This window comes from Ptychodera flava, chromosome 19 (assembly GCF_041260155.1).
Source record: "Ptychodera flava strain L36383 chromosome 19, AS_Pfla_20210202, whole genome shotgun sequence".
In the NCBI taxonomy this organism is placed as follows: domain Eukaryota; kingdom Metazoa; phylum Hemichordata; class Enteropneusta; family Ptychoderidae; genus Ptychodera; species Ptychodera flava.
The window spans coordinates 2,466,255-2,486,157 of NC_091946.1; the positions used below are offsets into that span (position 1 = coordinate 2,466,255).

The 19,903-nt window shown below is 35.5% G+C and overlaps 1 protein-coding gene across 1 annotated transcript; it reads left to right on the top strand.

Annotated features, from left to right (window-relative positions):
- The first annotated feature begins 6,399 nt into the window (after positions 1–6,399).
- LOC139118372 (thialysine N-epsilon-acetyltransferase-like) lies at positions 6,400–19,891 on the top strand. The gene is made up of 5 exons (XM_070681668.1): positions 6,400–6,503; positions 11,333–11,554; positions 12,800–12,997; positions 14,352–14,392; positions 19,419–19,891. The coding sequence occupies exons 2-5, from the start codon at positions 11,440–11,442 to the stop codon at positions 19,587–19,589; spliced, it is 525 nt and encodes a 174-aa protein (XP_070537769.1). The 5' UTR covers positions 6,400–6,503; positions 11,333–11,439; the 3' UTR covers positions 19,590–19,891.
- Positions 19,892–19,903: the final 12 nt, after the last annotated feature.

Here is a 19,903-nt window from a genome sequence, read left to right on the forward strand (position 1 = left end):
GACATACAGTTTTGTTGTCGTACTTTGTTATACCACTACTGATATTTTGCACAAATGAATCATTTTCCAAGACTTGCTTTCAATGAAAGGTCTGGGTGTGAAAAGTCTTTTGAAGGAATTGTCTCTCCTGTATACCTGATGACAAGAGAGTTTAAATATTCAAAAATATCGAGATACAGTTTCATTTCAAATTTTATGTCAAATATCAGTGTCACATGGTTGCCTCTCATTGTCAATGATCTATCCCTTAGCTACTTTTAGTTTCAGGATTTACATAAAATTATATAAAATTCACAAGTTTTAGTGTACATGCCCCAAGGTAAACCCACTATTTCATCCTTGTTACTTTTTTAACCATTCTTGACATAATTACATGCAGTGTCAAGGCAAAAAGAAAAGGCATCCATATTTGGGCGATCATTTGTGTTGGAGCCCACAATATAACACTACATGTTGAGAATAATATGATAAACATTTCTAGATTATTAAAAAAATCAAACACTGATGATGAATCTATAAATTGGTAATTGGGACGTATAGATTCAAAACAACATTTGATAGACATGGTTACCATGGTAATAGGGACATATAGGTTCAAAACAACATTTGATAGACATGGTTACCATGAAAGCCTTAGCTCGGTCAGCACCTTTGATCAGTGTATGATCATGATATGGTTTCAATACCATACAGGTAAAATAGTTTAATTGCTGTGAAATAGCTATGCTTAGGGGAGAACCATTTGATTTCTGGGGGGGGGGATATGGAGGATTTTGAAAAAAAAAAATTTGTCACCAGGTGAGAGAGAAGAAAAAAAAATTGATCCTGTCATGGCCTGAAAAAAAAAAAATTGTCATAACAGACAGAAGAGAAAAAATATTGTCACAATGCACCAGAAATAAGCAAAATTTGGAAACCTTATTCTCATGTATTCTTTGCCAGCGCGCCGCCATAGGTTGCGCAAATGTTTTTACCACAAGCAATTCTTATGTTTCTTTTCCCAGCACTTATGATATAAGCATGCACTACATAGGTCTACTTTACACCTCAGTACACTCAATGTTTTCCTTCTCTTTTCTGACCCAAGAAATCATATTTCAGGATTTCTGTTGCAATATCTCAATGGCATAGGCACTATCTAAAGGGGACTATTTGACTTCTGTAAATTGTGAAAATTTAAAACACGAGACAGGAGTCAATAAACTAGTGTTAAAATCAATATATTATTCTCTCAATATAAATTTGTTAGAAAGATGTACCTTGACAATGAAAAATTGAGGAAAAACAAATATAATGAAATACAATGTGTGAGCCTTGTTTTTCTGACCACAAACACTGGATCGCAAACATACCATATTCAGGCTTTTCATTAGAAGCTGGCAGCTGGAGAAATGACACGAGAAGGTCATAGATTTTCCGTTCCTGTATATTTATTTGTCTTCAGTCTCTGGCAAACAGAACTGTTTTTCACAAATTGTATTGTCATTGTTTGGTTGTTGAATATTGTGACTCAAAACTGATCATGCAAAAAAAGTAAAAAATATCAGTGTTCAATGTCATTTTCAAACAATTTTACCGAGTGCAAAATAAACTGAAACTCCTCTCAGATTGCACCATTAAACACATCAATTTCTAAAAATTTCCAATACGAGAGGGGGAACCCCCTATCGTGCTCTCCCCCTAGGGGTATTCTAACAGTTTCACTTAGTGAACAAATTAAAACATAGGGCCAAAGTCCCTGAAGCTACTATAGACATGGATACAAAATTAAGTATTTCCTGACTGTATGAAATTATCTCACTAAGGTCATCCTAGAACCTGTAAACCAAATATTAAAGCTGTCTGACCAGCGGTTTTGAAAAAACAAGCGACTCAACAGTTGACAGAGCTCTGCTGTGTTATGTAGAGAATAACCTTTTGTGACACATGTATTGATGAAGAAGGTGGATATCTTTGATAGCTCATTTCAGGATGGCCTGACCAAAAATGGAAAAAAATTCCGTAAAAATACAGATTTGCATATTTCATCACAATTTTAACAAATCTTAAGTTGGGTTATCCCTAGGGACCTGTATACCAAATAACAAAGCTGTCTGACCAGTGGTTATAAAGAAGATTTTTTACCAAAAACGCCTTTTTGGTGCTAATTTGCATATTTTCAACAATATCAAAAATTAATAAAAAGAGTTTCTCAAAATCATATATTTTTTCCACACAACAAATATCAAATCAGTAAGTACTGCAGTTCTCAAGATATTTGAGTGGACGGACGCCTCACAAACGGACATACATACATACATACATACATACATACTGACAGTGCACGCCGGACAGATACCCATCCCAATAGCTTCTATAGACTATATTAGTCTATAGTAGCTAATAAACGTATGGTAAATACATTCTAATTAAAGTAAACAAGACTTGCTTAAATCAGATTTTCGTCATAAAAAACAGCATATCTGTCAGGTTATAAAGAATCTTAAGCTGGTTATCTTTTTATCAGTATTTTCATCCTAATAACCAAGCACATTTTAACTTTCAAATTAACATTGTAAGTAAGTTCTGTTGAATAAGTTGAGACTGTACGTACTGTACACACTGAAGAGACAAATGTTTGAAACTTAAGAAGTTCAAGGTCATCAAAAGCATCATGTAACACTTCATTGCACTGTTTACACAGATTGCATAATTGCTATAAATAGCACATGAGGAATCTTACAGCCCAGCTTTACCATAAAACCCCTATCACTTTGACCACTCTTTTAATTGACCACTCTATTTTTTTCCTCAAAAAGTAATTTTATTTTATCCTTACCAAGTCAACCATAAATGGAAATTAGAACTTTCTCTATCTCTATTTATTTGACCACCCTATCATGACAAACTATTTTGAGCAATTTCTTTTAGATGACATACAGGGCACAATAAATGACGGTTCAGAATATGTCAAAGTTGGGATTCAGGAAAGTTGCCTTTACATGTTTTAATCCTCCAAGATGGTAAGCATTTCACTATGAACTGTCAAAAAAAGTTGAACTTTCTGATAATTCTACACTAAAATTATTTTGGCTTTGATGATTTCCTAATTAATTCAATTATTTAAAATCGTATTAATTATTTTTTTCTGGGTGAATTGATAGGGTTTATACAGTACAAGAATTACATACAATGTAAGTCTAATTTTGATCAAAAATGACCCAAAAAAATCCTTAAAAATACAGATTTGCATATTTCATCACAATTTGAACAAATCTAAGTTGGGTTGTCCCTAGGGACCTGTATACCAAATAACAAAGCTGTCTGACCAGCGGTTATGAAGGAGAAGATTTTTTACCAAAAACGCCTTTTTTGGCATTAATTTGCCTATTTTCAACAATATCAAAAAATTAAAAAAAATAGTTTCTCAAAATCATATTTTTCATCTACACAACAAATATCAAATCAGTAAGTACTGCGGTTCTCAAGATATTTGAGTGGACGGACGCCTCACAAACGGACATACATACATACATACATACAGACTGACGACGGACGCCGGACGGATACCCATCCCAATAGCTTCTATAGACTATAGTCTATAGTAGCTAAAAACCTCTCAGATTGCACCAGACTGCACCATTGCACACATCAATATCTTAAAAATTTCCATGCAAGATAGGGGAAAGCCCCTGTGACACTTTCCCCCTAAGCCTCTCTCATGTTCTCCCCACTGTACTTTCAAATTCTGCCCGGTCAGATATCCTAGTGAAAACCTTGTCATAATACCCATCCAAATTAAACAATATACTATATGGTTAGATACTGCGTGATCTTTTATATCTTTATTTTATTGTGACTTTGAATTTCATTTTGATGTGTTCACCTTTTCGAACCATCATGAGATAGCTGATAATAGTCTAGTAGGGTACATCAGGATTTGAAGGGTCTTTACTGTTGCTGTATTTTGTAAATTTTATAATTACATGTATTGGTATTTAACTTTTCTAAGTGGAGAATGGTCAAAATTTCGGAGTTAGAGAGGAAGGTTACTCAAATTCATCATGGTTGGTGAAGGGGGAGGGTCACTCGAAATTTCCGAGTTTCAGGCCGTCAATAATGACGGCTCCCTTATATACAACGCATTACAAACTTGATGACCAATAAAAAAAAAAAATTTGCACTGCTACTCCATTGGAAAAAAAATTGATGCAGGTCTGACAGTAGAAAAAAAAATTGCTGTCACTCTGACAGGAAAAAAAATTTGCTCCCATACCCTCTTCCTCCATACCCCCCCCCCAGAAATCAAATGGTTCCCCCTTATTGTCACAGGAAATCAACAGCAGGATTGAAAACATGTCCTAAGGGACTGGTCAGTTTCTTCAGCCTGGGGGGGGCCGGTGGATTCATGGGGGGGGGTCACCCTGTTTTTGACTTGGTGATAGGGGGGGTCACCATGCTTTGAAATGCCCAATAGGGGGGGTCAGTGTGTTTTTGAATTTTGACACAGGCTCATCATTGCCTAAAATGCTAGTGTCAGCCACAAAATTCATCATTCAGTTGTATTTTTCGGCGTGCCCTTCGGGCGCGTAACTTTAATAATCAGTCATATTTTCAGCACGCCCAACTTTAAAATATCAAACATACATACATCAGAGATATCTGTATGTTCAATATTTTTCAGCGTGCTCTTCAAGCTCATTACTTAATATATCATACATCTTTCAGCATGCCCTTCAGGTGCATGACTTTAATATACAAGGCATATATATCAGAGATATCAGGATGTTTCATATTTTTTGGCGCGCCCTTCAGGCGTCATACTTTCAGAGATATCTTGATGTTTGCTAAGTGAAAGTGTACCATTATGAAATCTGCATTTCATATGAAAAGGATGACAAATTCCTGATACTTTTCTGTTCTGTCTGTGAGAATTCAGTATGAGAAAGCAACATGCACAAATATTTCACAATATATATTTGATACAGTGACTTATTTTAGAGATAGAAAAATGACAAGATATCTTTCCTTCTCATTGATGCAATTATTTTCCTTTGTTTCATAGGTTTTCTGCAGAAAGATGCATTTTTATGAACAAAATAACAGTTAAAAAAGGCAGTTTTTGTCATTATTAGCTGTGCTTTTATGGTTTCAATGTTACACAAGAAAGGTCCTCTCAGACACTGTACACATCAGATTTGGCTAAAAAAGCTCTCTATGGCTCCTCAGTAGATTTAATTGGATGGTTGGCAAGTCTTAACACCCATCAAAGTTTTTGATTCACTGCTTTTTCCTCTTTGATATTAAGATTGACATCCATTTCTGTACAACAGTTCAGGACATCTGGTTAAGCAGAGAAAGTGTGAAATACATTCACAGCTCATTCAAAATACAGCTCATTCAAAATGTACTGTATTTAAACTTTAAGATTGACACTTTGAAATTCCTATCTTACAACTGAAATGTCAACAATTTCACTAAAACATAGAATGACTATTTAAAATATAAATATATGAAAATGTAAAATATAATATATATATATATATATATATATATATATATATATATATTATATATATATATATATATATATATATAATTTATGTCCATCTTTTGTTTTACCTTTGTCGCGCCCGGGGGGGGGGGGGGGGGGGTCACCCTGTTTTAGAAATTTGGAATAGGGGGGTCACCCTGTTTTCAAAATTTGGAATAGGGGGGGTCAGCCACTTTTTGACGTCGGCAAAAAATAATCCACCGGCCCCCCAGGCCGAAGAAACTGACCAGTCCCAATCAGGGGATAAAATGATCATAGACCCAGATCAGGAGACAAACTCCTTATATTGAAACAACTTTGACAAAAAAGGTAGACATGTTTGTCATCAAACTTTAGGGTGAATTTGCCATTTTTCCCAATTTATTCAATATTGGTGGTATCATCAGTGGAAAAAGAGATACAGTAACCTGTTTTATCATAAGTGTATTTTAGTCACATGAATCCAGTCCATTTGTACATTATACTTACATCAAATGAATTATGTCAAGGATAGTTACACATCAATGACAAAAACTCCCAATCAGGAGATTTTATACAAGAGAAAATTGTTGTCGGGTATTCTTTCCACAGCTCTCCCGTTGGAACAAATTGCCCTTTTTGGTCTCGAGTGCCTTACTGACATAACCATGTCCTATAGAAGTTGTTCGTGTTGATTATTGTACTTCTCCATTGTGACCTTTCAATTGATTTAACACGCTTTCAAGGAGTTTTGTTGAACCATGGATGTACAAAAATATCCATGGTCTAACCATCGCACACACAACCACGGCCCCAACAATACACCGTTCAGAGCAAATACTGGAGTGCTTCGCAGGCCCTGGTTTTGTCCATGAGGGCGTTTTCCACCAACCGTGGTTCTAGTCATTCCAAAGCGAGGCTTTGGGAATTTCCTGAGCAGACTGCCAAGCGTGTCCACAGTTGCTAATGAGTTACAGGTGTTCGTTGTTGTAACAGATATTTCATAAATCAGGTGAGTCATAGACGTTGAGAACTCCGTATTTGCATTGCAATTCTTTTCAATCGCACTATGAAGGACAGCGCTCTAGAAATATACACTATGCCGATGATCGATCACTCGGCATCTCGATTGATATCCGCTTTTTCGCGTTCACCGTATCGCGTCTAGAATGCTCGGCAGCATGCAGCATAGGAATGAGTATGCCGTCGGGCATGCTTATACGTCGTTTACCGTAATGTAAAAGCATCTGCAATGCCGATGTAGACCTAGTTTTGAACATCGTTCGAACAACACAAATCACGCTCAATCAATATTCCCAAACACTCGTATACTATATAGGCTCTCGTCCGCCGTGTAGGATTTGGATCAACTCACAACAGCTCAGTCCCGTATTATTTTGTGATATTCAATAACAACCATATGACAGTTGAAGAGAGGTACTTCTGCGTGCTTTATTCAAATTATTGAATGGTCAAATGGTCAGACCGTACTAATGCGTAATTTATGTATGTCTAATTGCTTTGTTAAATAATTTCAGTAGGAATATCAATTGATATTCGATCAGCTGATCGATTAGTTTAATGGATTTAATATTATTATTCAATCAGGTAAATTCACTATTTTTACACAAATTACAGTAAATGCAATCATCGAGAAGTGAATGTACAGTGAACGAATTCAAGGATACTGGCCATGGGTTGGCTGGATATATACATATCCAGATTTTGCCATCCAACCCTCAACCCCAGCAAAACCTGGAGCGCCAGCTGTGCTGCAGCTATTAGTCCATAATGATTGTCTTGATCTGCAATTTCCAATCAGCAATTTAATAACAACCTGTTCTCCAAAACAGTAGATACAATCACAATAACAAAGGTTGTATTGTGGGTGTGTTCAATTGCATGCATATTATAATCATTTATTTCTCATGGTGGTGTTGGGGATGGACACTTCTCATAGGATGTTGGAGGGGACATATGACTCAAATAACACAAAACTATGACTTATTAAACTTGTGTTATATTAGACCATGATATTAAACCAAAATTATGAGCAGGTTCATTGTAGCCAAACTGCAGTTTCTTGTCCACACACTGCATTTGATGTGAAGGTTACTGGTATTATGTAAACTCTAAACATGACAGTTAATTTCCTCTTTGGTGAAATAGAGGATGAAACCATGGAGATGAGTGAATCAAAGGAACAAAATGGGGAATCAAATATGTTTTAGCAAAAAATATAATATCAGTGTCGAAAGTTGCATAATTGCATTCCATTTTCACCATTTACTAGAGATATGTTTTTGTCTGTACGAAAATTTAGTGATACTTCAGAGCATGTCAATGATTATGCTGCAACCATAGACCCTCTTGCTCTGGGGTCTATGCTGCAATGCATGTTCTCTCCAGCTTGGATAATCAGAGTTGTGCTGAATTTACATAATAATGATAATTTGTATATTCTTTTGTTGTGAAAATGAATTATTTAGTATGGTTTATCAAAATGATAATAGATTGCTCACAAAACAGAAGGGTGGCCCATCCTTCCAAAATTCCTTGTGGAGAACCCGGCTAACTGTCTGTAGTTTGTAAATTTCCCCATAAATACTATGCTAACTTAGTTAAATTCTGAACACAACCATACCAGTCCTTTTTTATTCCTCAGCTAACAATTCTGACTTGCATTCTGTACAGACCTGTCATCAAGTGTTAATCCATGTTGTATTCTATTAACCTTTCAGTTCAGTATTTGTTCATATCAATACTTTATTGCAATTGCAGTAAATCAGTAAGAATATTAAATTATCACAGTAAGCATGCATAGTTGTTTTGAAATGATGAATGCTACAGAATTAACCGAATTCTGTTAATCTTGAAATTTACAGAATTTAATTTACATGATAAAACGGTAGATACTTTTATGGTTTATTTCAGTGAGGAGCAATTGACTTTGAAGTGTATCAATAAAAATGTACATTTCAACTAGCTGTGATTACAAGACAGGTGAAATGGTTGTTATGTAACTAGCTGTCTGTGTGAAAAGGGAAAAGGTAGAGTGACTATCTTCAGGAATTGAATATCAAAATAAAGTGGTGATCTGACTTTATGTTGGAAGCCATGGAATTCAAGGCATTGAGTTGTTAGCTGTCGTGTGAGAGTTCAACCACTGTACAAATCAAGTGGCATCCTACTAATGGCAAAAACATCATAAATCTGTCTGAATGTGAAATCCAAATTGATTTATTGAATGCTGCTGGTGGTTCTGTGAGTGAAATAAAGTGTATTTTGAGCTGACTTGGCAATTGTGAATAATCTCATAGCAAATATCCAGATCTCTGAAAGCTATCAACTTGATTTTAATTAAAGTAACAACACCCAATATATTAATGTATGACAGTGATTAAAAATGTATAATTGGCATTTTACAATTGGCAATGGATAATGTGTTCTTTTATAGATGGGAATTGTAGATAGAAAAACAAAACCTGTGCATCTCTTTGTGTTACCAGTGTAGTGCTGCAATGTTTTATTCTGTACAAAACATATGAACAACCAAAAAAATACATGATATTTGTCAACAAATTCAGTTTTATAGGGAACACCAAAACATTTCACTGTTTTGAATGCATAGGATATTTTCAACAAATTACAAATAGACATTTTAACGTATTAATTTTTCCATCTACATAAATTTAAACATACATTGACTAAACAAGAATAAGATCTGGATTTTGTAGTGTCTGTGTGTCTACCTGTTGCGATTCGGTTGCCACCTACAGTAAAATGTATGTGGCATTTTTCAGAGAGGAATGGCGTAATACTCCCTGTGAAGCCATCATAACTAAGATATATGGCAAAGTAAAACCCTATAATGTAGTGTGTATATCCCTGCAGTGTTCATGTTACCTATGTGTAGAATCTGAAATATGATTGATATCAGTAATCCTGGAAGGGTCATAAAGATGATTTTTACCTGATATATTTCATTTTTTATCTCCATCAAAGTGAGACCACCAGTAGTGACACAAATCAGTCCATACAATATAGTCATCATTTACTGCTGTGTTTGATAGTAACAGCCAGCACAAGCGTTGTATGGCAGTTTGTAGGAGAGACCCTATCGCCTAGCTACCAGGTGATCATAGGCTGTACTCAACTTTACAACAGCAGCTTGAAAAATAATAACTTTAAAATATCATTATCTGTAGGAAAAATCATTTTAAATTACCATAAAACAGGCATGCCTAATGAATCCCATGTTGGAAGTCGATCAAGACAATTGTGTAATAACACTATTTGCATTGGTTACAGTGCTGTACTTGCATGTACTTAGTATGTTTCACAATTAATTTATGTTGTGGTATCATATTCTCCTTGGGAAAAAACTCATGAAAAGATATGTGTTAAATGTGTAATTTTAAAAAGTTTCAAATACAGAATCAGCAACATTTATACAACTTGATCACTGCCATCTTGGTTTCTCATTAGTAAAGTGATTTCTGTTTGGTTGTTGTGAGAATTAACATTACTTGCATGCTGCAAATGCAACCATTGGTTTGGTTTGGTTTCATATCTGAATATGTTGTCACTGTCCATGTTGGTAAAATAATGCCTTGTATAATAAAATTTTACATACATTTAAGTTCATACATTTTTCTCCAGCAACCTTTAATTTTTTTCCAGTATGCACAAATATAGGTTGTATTAAACTATTTATAGGAATCACAGAGTTTGTGCAAAATATTTCAGCATCACATAGAGTATACTGTATGCAAAACATCTATTCAAGCACCTGTAAGCTTGGTTTCTGCATTGAAACATTAGCATAGAGTTTGAAATTTGGCACTTTATGACCCTTGGCTTCTTTTCAATTGTGAAAATTGTACATTGTATACTGCACAATACCTTGTCTTGCATCATTAATGTAGCACTGATGTATCCAGTTCCATGTATCCTGTGAAGATTATAGTGACAATCAGTAAATAGGAAACATGTTCTGATAATAACGTAGTGTATTACACTTTACATATATCAAACTTTATCTGTAGTCTTGTATTTTTGTGAAATACTGATGAAACAGGAAATTCTCTAAACCTTGCCTTAAGCAAAGTGTTTTATTTCCAACTTTAACACTTTGAGCAGAATCATCTACTTTTATGTCACTCAGGGTGTAATTAAGCCAAATGAATAGTACAGTACAGAATAGTACCATATTTTGCCTTGACATGTACTTGTGTTTAACTACCATTCTGCTGTGTTGCTTCTCAGGCTTCCTATTAAAAGTACTTTATGCAAGTGTTCCTGTTGTGACAAGCATTCATTGCCCTGGCTTGGCTGAAATGCTATCTGCCCAGAATGCCATTCAAATCTAACCTCTCAGGCTTACAATGACAACTGGCATGGTTATATGTTTAACTAAGAATTCCACCAGTGGGTCTTAGCATTGTAAACAAAATACTCAAATTGAAAATTAGTTGGCTCAGAGAACTTGACAAAATTATTCCAGCAGGAACATAGAAATTATCCTTTTTCGTTTTGTTGTTCCTTGTATCAATTATTTGTCATGGTTCGACCTTCTACTCCCTAAAGCATTTTGAACTATCCAGTATATTTAGGGACAGATGATACTGTGTTCCCTCAATTGTTATTGTTGACATGTGAATTCATGTCTTGACAGAAATTCATTGACATTGATAGCAGTTGGACAGAAGAAGTTGTAACTTTGGCATTTTCTATGCTGTAATACTGTATGTTTTGTTTTCAAACATTATTTTTCATCATGGACCAGTATATCCATATGCTATTTCAAATAGTCAGAATTTGTTTTTCTTTCCTACCCAGCTGATGCCCAAGTAACACTTCCAAGTGATAGAGTTCTACAGTAGGATACCGGCAAAACAATAGGCTGGCAATTGGAGAACAGTCTTTGTCTCCTCAGTCTAACAAAAATGGCTTTCCGTGTCAGAGAAGCTAGACCCCAAGATTGTGGTGATATAGTACGACTCATCAAGGAGTTAGCCTCCTATGAGAAATCAACAGATCAAGTACACATGACAGAACACGGTGAGTCAATGGATTGTCTTCTATCCAAGCAAAGATTTTAGAATACAGACTAGGCAGTGAACTTACAGTCCCCAAAACTGAATTGTTGCCCATGACAGTTTTACCTGTTTACTACACATAACAAGCAAGATAAGTTTTATTCATTCTTTAAAAGATAAGCAGAATTACAGGTATATACATGGATGGCATTTTTCAATGCTGCTGTTTTTGACTTAAAGTGGAAAACACAGTTTAGTCTCAGACTTACTAATCTAACATTTTTCATCATCTCTTGGCTGTCTCTTCAACATATTAATCTCATCTTTCAGCTGTACCATTGCTTAATATGGAGTCATGGTCAACGACACTGCAAGACCATAACACACAAAATCAAAGTTATTGTAATTTCTTTTCAACTTGCAAAACAGGCAACACACCTTGATTTATATGCATCATCAGTTTTTAGATGCCATATCAGGATGCAGTCTTCATGTGAATAGCAACTCATAAACAGTGTAATGTGGTGTGCTGTAAAAATATGAAAAGATTAACTGGACATAGAGGGCGCTGTTTCCTGTAGCCACACATAAAACCATCACTCCACTTTTGACAAACTGAACAAATATTTCCTTTATCAAATTATCATGAAAATGCTTTTGTTGAAAAAAACTGTAAGACTATGTTTCAAGAAGTGATATGCAACTATTTTATGACCGTATGGTACATCTATGCTGCTATTGGAATTACATTTCCCTCCTTGTCTGCTTGTACACATTATGCTATTATCCAATGCATACTTTTGGAGATTGAAATTTTATGAGAATTTGCCTTGATTCAAAACAAGCATGATGGGAGACAGCAAAACTTCTTGGTAGTTCCTTAATCATTTACAATTGTGCCTAAATCTTGCTGAAGTACAACTAAGTCTTTTTGAATCTATGAATATGTAAGAAAACATTTGATGATAATGTTCTAGAGTAGTGAAGATTATAGAATGGTCACTGAATTTGCATATTAAACAAAAAAGAAAGAATTTTGATCTGTTATGTAGATGAAACTACTCTTTGAAAATTCAGAAATTAAATTAATTTGAAATACTGATAATGTGTATTATACAAAATGTATGTGCTGATGACCACTAAAGGCATTTTATGCTCTGTTGTGATACTTTTGCACTTAATGCATTGGAAAGCACATACAGAGTATATGAAACACAATTTGAAGCTGAATTCATCTATTGACATATTTCTCATTTTCACATGACAGTTTTGAAGAGGGATGGATTCGGTGATGAGAAGTTCTATCACTGTTTTGTTGCTGATGCAGAGGTACCATTGGAGACAGATGATAGTGATGACAACCATCTTAAAGTTATTGCGTATGCATTATTCTTTTATGCATACAGTACCTGGGATGGTAGAATGATGTATTTGGAAGATATCTATGTAACGCCGGAATTCAGAGGTATTGTTTGCAGGCTGTATTCCTTTGTTTCTAGTAATATTACATGATATTCAAGTCCCTTTCAGACTTGTTGTTCATAACTGTGCTATAAGTTAAGTCCCTGATTTTTACATTGTGAGTGCTGATTGATATTTTTAGGCCAGGGTTGGTGACAGTTGATCTGGCCAAATATTTTATCAGGTTTTGATAATAATGAAAGGATCAATCTGTAAATCATTGTGCAATCCCATCCAAATCTGTATTAATATCTACAACTGCGCTGTACTTATACCAAAATGAAAGCCAAACTTACATGAAGTTGCAGTCAATATTATGAGCTGAAAATTTGGAAAAGCTGAGCTTGAATTGGAGAACATGGTACAGATATCTGTGGTTCACACCTGGTTCATAATGCCACACGTTACAAATTATGTACAGACATTCTAGACTCCAATAAGCAATGATGGATGACAGTCCAAACAATGAAATCAATCAGTTGATAAGTTGTACATCACTCTCGTCATTTGTACAAAGGATACTCATCAAAGGATCAGCTTCAAAAAAAACCCAGTACTTTTGTGAAAGTCTTTTTCTTTGACTGGTTTTTGACTCCCAAAAAAGTTTATGCCTGACTATTAAGTTGTTTGTTCTTTCTGTCAAGTCAGATCTTGGAAACACAACATCTATATCATCAGATTATGTTTCACTGCTTGTCAAATGGTGTCCGGGGCAAAAAATCTTGGCAATCGTTTGTCATCTTGTGTTCAACTCAGTATGTCTCTCATGCTGTGTATTTAGACTGAACATGGGTTTCTTTTTTACCTCCATGGAGTTAAAGATCCAGGCATGTATGGGTGTCCACCAACTCCATCTCTTGTTTGGGTTGAGTTGGCTGAGATTCTGAATGTTTCAGTCAATACTGTGTAGTAGTAATTTTCAACTAACTCTTCTTTTGTTTGATGATGCTAGCATTCCTCAGTACACGTGGTCAGGCTGTCTATTTGGGATTTTTGAAGGGCATAACAAACAGTATTTATGTGAAAACTTAGAATTTACTGGGTGGTTCTTTAAATGATTGTTACTTTTCATCCTAACCAGAGTTGAACCATTTGCCTTCAGCGGTTGTTGAAGTTACCACCATATTGTGAGAAACACTGGGCGTTTCTCATTGGTTTTTCTGTGTTCAAATAAAATGCAACACCGTTATCACCACCATGCAATTGTTTGTTTTCTAAAAGCTTTAGAGGCTTTATGATAGAGTTGTATATCGAACATCTTGTAATCACAAGGCCAAATCTAGCTAAGTTTCTGTACTTACATTTGTATGTTTTATTTTACAATTAATGTAAAACATATTTTGTATTACTGCCTCCAGGTAAAGGTATAGGAACAGCATTAATCAAGAGAATACTAGAGGTAAGGAACTATTGTTTATATATTTTTTTGGTTGCAGAGATCTTGAAAGAACAAAGTCCTTACATGTTAAAAGTGTATTTTGCTATTTCTTGTGTGGAAGTTTTATATATTCTACTGATAGTCGTTGCCAATGTACAAGTGTCAGACCTTATGTTTTGAGGAGAGCAATTACTCCTCTCACCTACCACTTGCAGAAACAAAAATCCACAAGAGCTATTCTCCATTCACGTAGACCCCAATCAACCTGTACACCAGCAAGTAATAATAATTAATCATTTCTGTGTGTATACATGTAGTGTAAGGTTACCATGGAAAATTACTGGTTTGTTTGGCATAAATGAGTTGTTGAGCATGTGAAATCTTACAGGTTCATGCTTTATTTTTTAAATCAAATTTTTATAACCTTGTCTTTGTTAAAACATGAAGGGAATGTCTCCTCGGAATTCAAAACATAATGTTAATCAAAAGTCTGATCATTTTCACTCGCCTTACTCTTTTCAAGGGAGTTGTTGAATCACTTACCTAGCACTTGCTTAGATGATTTCAGGAAAGGAAATTTTAGCTCTCCTGCCATTTTCAAAAGATATACCATGATGTCTGTCACACATGTATGTCTTGAGTGTTCTGTCAGTGCTATACTGCCACAGTACTGCCAAACACTCCATAGAGGCCTGAGGGTCCACCTTCACAGCTTGAAAACCACACACAGATTGCAGGACATCCTTACAAGAGGGTCTGATCATAACTGTAAATAAGAGCTTGAGAAATAACCTCTATCACAGGGCCTGGAACTTCTAAGCTATGACAGATTTCAGAATTATATCAACAGAACTGAATCAGATAGGATAGTGCAGGACTGTGGTGAAATTTCTGACTGCATCCAATGCTGTGAACTCATGACTGAAACATGGATGTGTGTAAAGAGCTGTGTCCGATAGAGAGTCTGCAGTACCTGTGACAGGGTCTTAAAATCACCAGATTTCAAAACAGTTATACACTGGCAGGAATCAGGTCTAACATTTATAGTACAGCTCTGTATATGTATATGATCTTGTAGATATCATTACTGATACAGGCAGAAATTTCAGACCCTGTCACATCACTGCACCCACATCACAGTATACACTACTGCATATTGTACTGAGACAGGCAGAAATTTCCGATCCTGTTACATCACTGTGATCACAGCAATGGATGCAGTCATACCCTCACAGAGCTGGATACAGATCTGTGTATTGGCCCCCTGGTACAGCCAGGCATTGACATCTCTGCTGACACTTGTACCACAGTGTTGTATCAGAGCCTGTGACGGGCAGAAATTCTCTGCTGTGTGTAAGTCAGCTCACTTCTTTCGGCTAATGAAGACATTTTATGATTATTTTCATTGCACCTCAAATGCTGAGGTTAATCTGAATGTCATCACACTTGTTTACTTGTAATGTAATTGGTATGGAAATTTGTTCAAAAGTTGCTGTTTCATGTGTAGATAATTCTGAATTAGCAGTGAAAGTTATCAGAAGTGCAGGCAATAACGAGTAGTGGGCAATACTACTGTAAAACATGGTCCCTCCACAAAAAAGCAAACCCTGAAGGATTTTGTTATTTCAATTTGATGTCTTTCTGGCCTTCAAATAGTATATATTTAGAGAGAGTCATTCCATCTTACTGGTTTCAATATTCACAAAGTGATAAACCATCCAAGTGATAGGTATACCACAAGATTTTCACAAGTTCACAACATACATATATATATATATATATATATATATATATATATATATAGGAGTGATAAAGAGTACATATGCTGGTATGGAGTGACTGTACTCGTCCTGGAGGTGGTTTCAGCTATTTTAGTACAATATTGTTTATTCAAATGTGCAACATCACAGAGGTATATTGTCTTCTCTGGGGGCATGTTTCAATTGTGCTTTAGTGCGAATGTAACACCGTTATTTTCATGTTGTGGCCAATCAGATTACTGTGATGTGTTATATTTCATGCATTGACATGAAAAGTGAATAATGCATTGACTATAGTTGTGATGCAGGAATCGAAGGGTACACATGTTATCAGTACTGGTACGTTGGTAAGTACATGTAGGGCTCAATGACACATGGAACATCCAACCAATCATTTCATTCCATTCTACACAATAGCATGATTAACACATCGTTTGCAATAATTTCAGTAGGTAAAAACTGTACCTCACAACTTAACCACTTCTGTATTTACTGGTTGTTCATTGTGTAATTCTCTGCCAGAGGGCGCTATATAAAAACCACTCAACAGAGCTTCATCCACTGAGGTTATGAAGCATGTCAGCATGTAACTCATTATAACCTGATATTTGTGCTTGCATGTGTAATCTTTAATAACACCACACTCCTGTAGCAAAATGGGTCTCATAAATGAGACTTGCACATAGATATACATTGATGTATACAGATGAATGTATTTGGATGAGGAGAAAAACATGTAGACTGGGTATTTCTGTTCAAACACTTACTAGTATGCACCGGTCAACTCCAATTTACTCATACAAGAATCATATGTATTAAAAGTTTTCTTTGAATTTCTTTCATCCTGGTATCCTTAGTGTTGTCTGTCAGTCTCTTGAGTTTTCACATTTATTGAACTTTGAATGAGACTTTTGTATATAAGTCTGGGCAGAATGATGATCAGTTGAACAATTTGAATGGTGTAAGTATTTTTACGAAGTAAAAGGATGTTAAAAAGACCACTGCAGTGGTTTATATATTTTTAAAGGCGTTTTGGTTGTGCATAGTTTTACAGTGTTTTGGTTTTTTTAATAGAGCACGTGGAAATACTCTCAATTTGATTTGTCAAAACTGCCCTAATAAGTAATGCCTCTGCTATGGCAGACAGTTTGTAAAAGCCACATTCAAAGTCATCAGTAGTGATGTAACCAGTAGAAGATTTTGCTTGTTCATAGAAGTTTACTTTCAGCAGTAATATCTCTGTTTGTATAGGTTAGTGCATCATGGGTATTTATTTTATCACCAGCATTCAAAGTGACGACCAATTAGACATTGCTCAGCATTAGTCCAGATAATACATTCGGGGATTTGTTCAACAAATTACTGGTGCATCAGCTTGAATGTGAATTGTATGGAAAATTGCATGGTTTCATTGATGTCAAAGCTCAGGTGGAAGTGGTTTTCTGCCATAAATGCAGGATGAAGTTTGTCCCGTTCAATGTGTTTTCTCCGGTGCTGTTTGCAGGCATCAAAGGGAAACTGAAAAATTACAAAAGTTAGACCCCACTGAGAGGATCACAGAGATAATACTGCAAGTGTTTTACATATAGTGTATTATTGTTTGGCATATTGTTAGTTTTTTAGCTCATATTTGGTATGTATATACTACCAAAGATTTTATATGGTGAGTCGGTGGCGTCTGTATGTCTGTGTGTATGTATGTATGTATGTATGTATGTATGTGCGGATGTATGTGCGGATGTATGTCCGTCACACGCAAAAGCTCCCGAACCGCCACACCTACCAACTCAGTATTTGATGTACAGGTAGACCCAGGGGTTGAGATTTGGCGTTGTTCAAATGAACATGTCAGTGTCAAAAATATGCAAATGAGGTAAGAAAAAGGGGAAATCCTGCAAATGTGCAGGAGTGGTGGCATTAAATGAAACAGCCCAATCTGAGTCAGAGCTTCTATGATCTCTAACCTATTTGTATGCGGTGTATCTGTAGTATTATGTGTAGGAGTGGTGGCAGTAAATGAAGCAGATAATGAGTCATTTCCTGTCATTGTTCATGAACATGCATATTGCTAAAGTTTACCTCCAGTACCTAAAGTTTCAGACCTTATTTACTTTTGTCATTTTTGTTTTTCTGGTTTAAATATTTTTTGAATGGACCGATTCAAACCAAAATGAGCGCACTGTCCTTGATGGTATTTTTTTGTTTTCTTCTTGAATCATGTTGAAATGGTCAGAATTTTTTTTCTGTTTGTTAATACTGCTTCACATGTTATGTGCCTCTACTATAGCGCACAGTTTGTAAAGTCATCAGTAACAATGTAACTAGTGGCAGATTTTGCTGGTTCATAAAAAATTTAAAAATATTCATCGCCACGTCTGTAGCATTTCCTCAAAAATCTGAGGATCAATAGTTTTTTTCTTTCTGGCCTTATTTGTATAGCACACTGCAAGATTTTTTAACATCTTGATGTTTTGACTGTTCAACGTTGCTGACTTTTAACTTGCATTTCCACATCTCGTTGAGGGCTCACATATAGAATTAATGTATTCAGATGAAATTTATCTGTCTTGTTGTTCCATTAGCTGTGACTCTTAATGTATCTCCCATTATTTTTGTTGTTTGTAAAATGCAGTTTCTAGTTTTATTCCTAAGATCATGTAGATTTTAGTACTGTTCAACTAGTCAAATGTGGTGTGTGTGTGTATCTGTATCTGTGTATGTGTGTGTGTATGTGTGTGTGATATAATCCAATGATATTTGGGCACACAGTCCACAACAATGAGATGCAAATGATATGCGGTTAAGGTCTCCTCGACTAACTTTCAGCTGGTTGCTCACTTTCTACTATTTATATAGAATTTTATACAAAGTCACAGACTTATTCTACCTGCAACTTAAAACTGATAGTGATTTTGTAGCTCATTCTTTACTATTTTTCATAGTATTTGGTGGCCGGTATCAGACACTTCGTGTTCGTGTCGGCTACATGGACGATCTGCCGATATTTGTCAACATGTGAAATTCAGTGTAGACAAATTCATTTTATCAACAATAAAATTGCTGATTGTGGCCAATGCATCATTTTTGCTAGCTTGCTTATATCAGGAAATGATTTAGCAGCAGTTAACGCTTTACGGAGCTACATCAGTGTCAGGTTGATCAGGAATTTTATTTGTCAAGTTCAGACAATCAGCTAACAGTGTTTTAGCTACACAATTTATCCTCCTGCGAATCAGATTAGTTTTGTGTATTTTCTGTAATATGACATTGTGTGTTTTACTGATTAGGTTGGACTGGAGAAGGAATGTCAAAGAATTCACCTGGCAGTGCTTGATTGGAATACATCAGCTGCTGAATTTTACAAATCCAAAGGATTTCAGGACATAACGGAAAGAGATGGCTGGCATGCATTACAACTGAATAGAGAGAAAATGGAAGACTTTGTCAAGAACCACTAAGCAGAGAATTTGGAGTACTGTCAGTGCTTGATGTGGCTACTTATAATTGGATTTTTCATTCGCTTTCTGATGACACACAAGTTGTCAAATTTAGTCAGCCATTTTTTACTCCCACCGGACAAGTTTTAAAAAAACCCAGATTGTTAACTGTGTGTCATTTGTGTACATATGTCTTTCATCCATGCATATCTTCATTTGTCAGACATTGTAGACTGAATTCAGTCAGTATTGATGTAATTAATGTTGTTCCAGTGTCAGATTTATGAAATACTTGATTAAATCTACCCTGGTGTATATCCTCATTTGTTTATCAT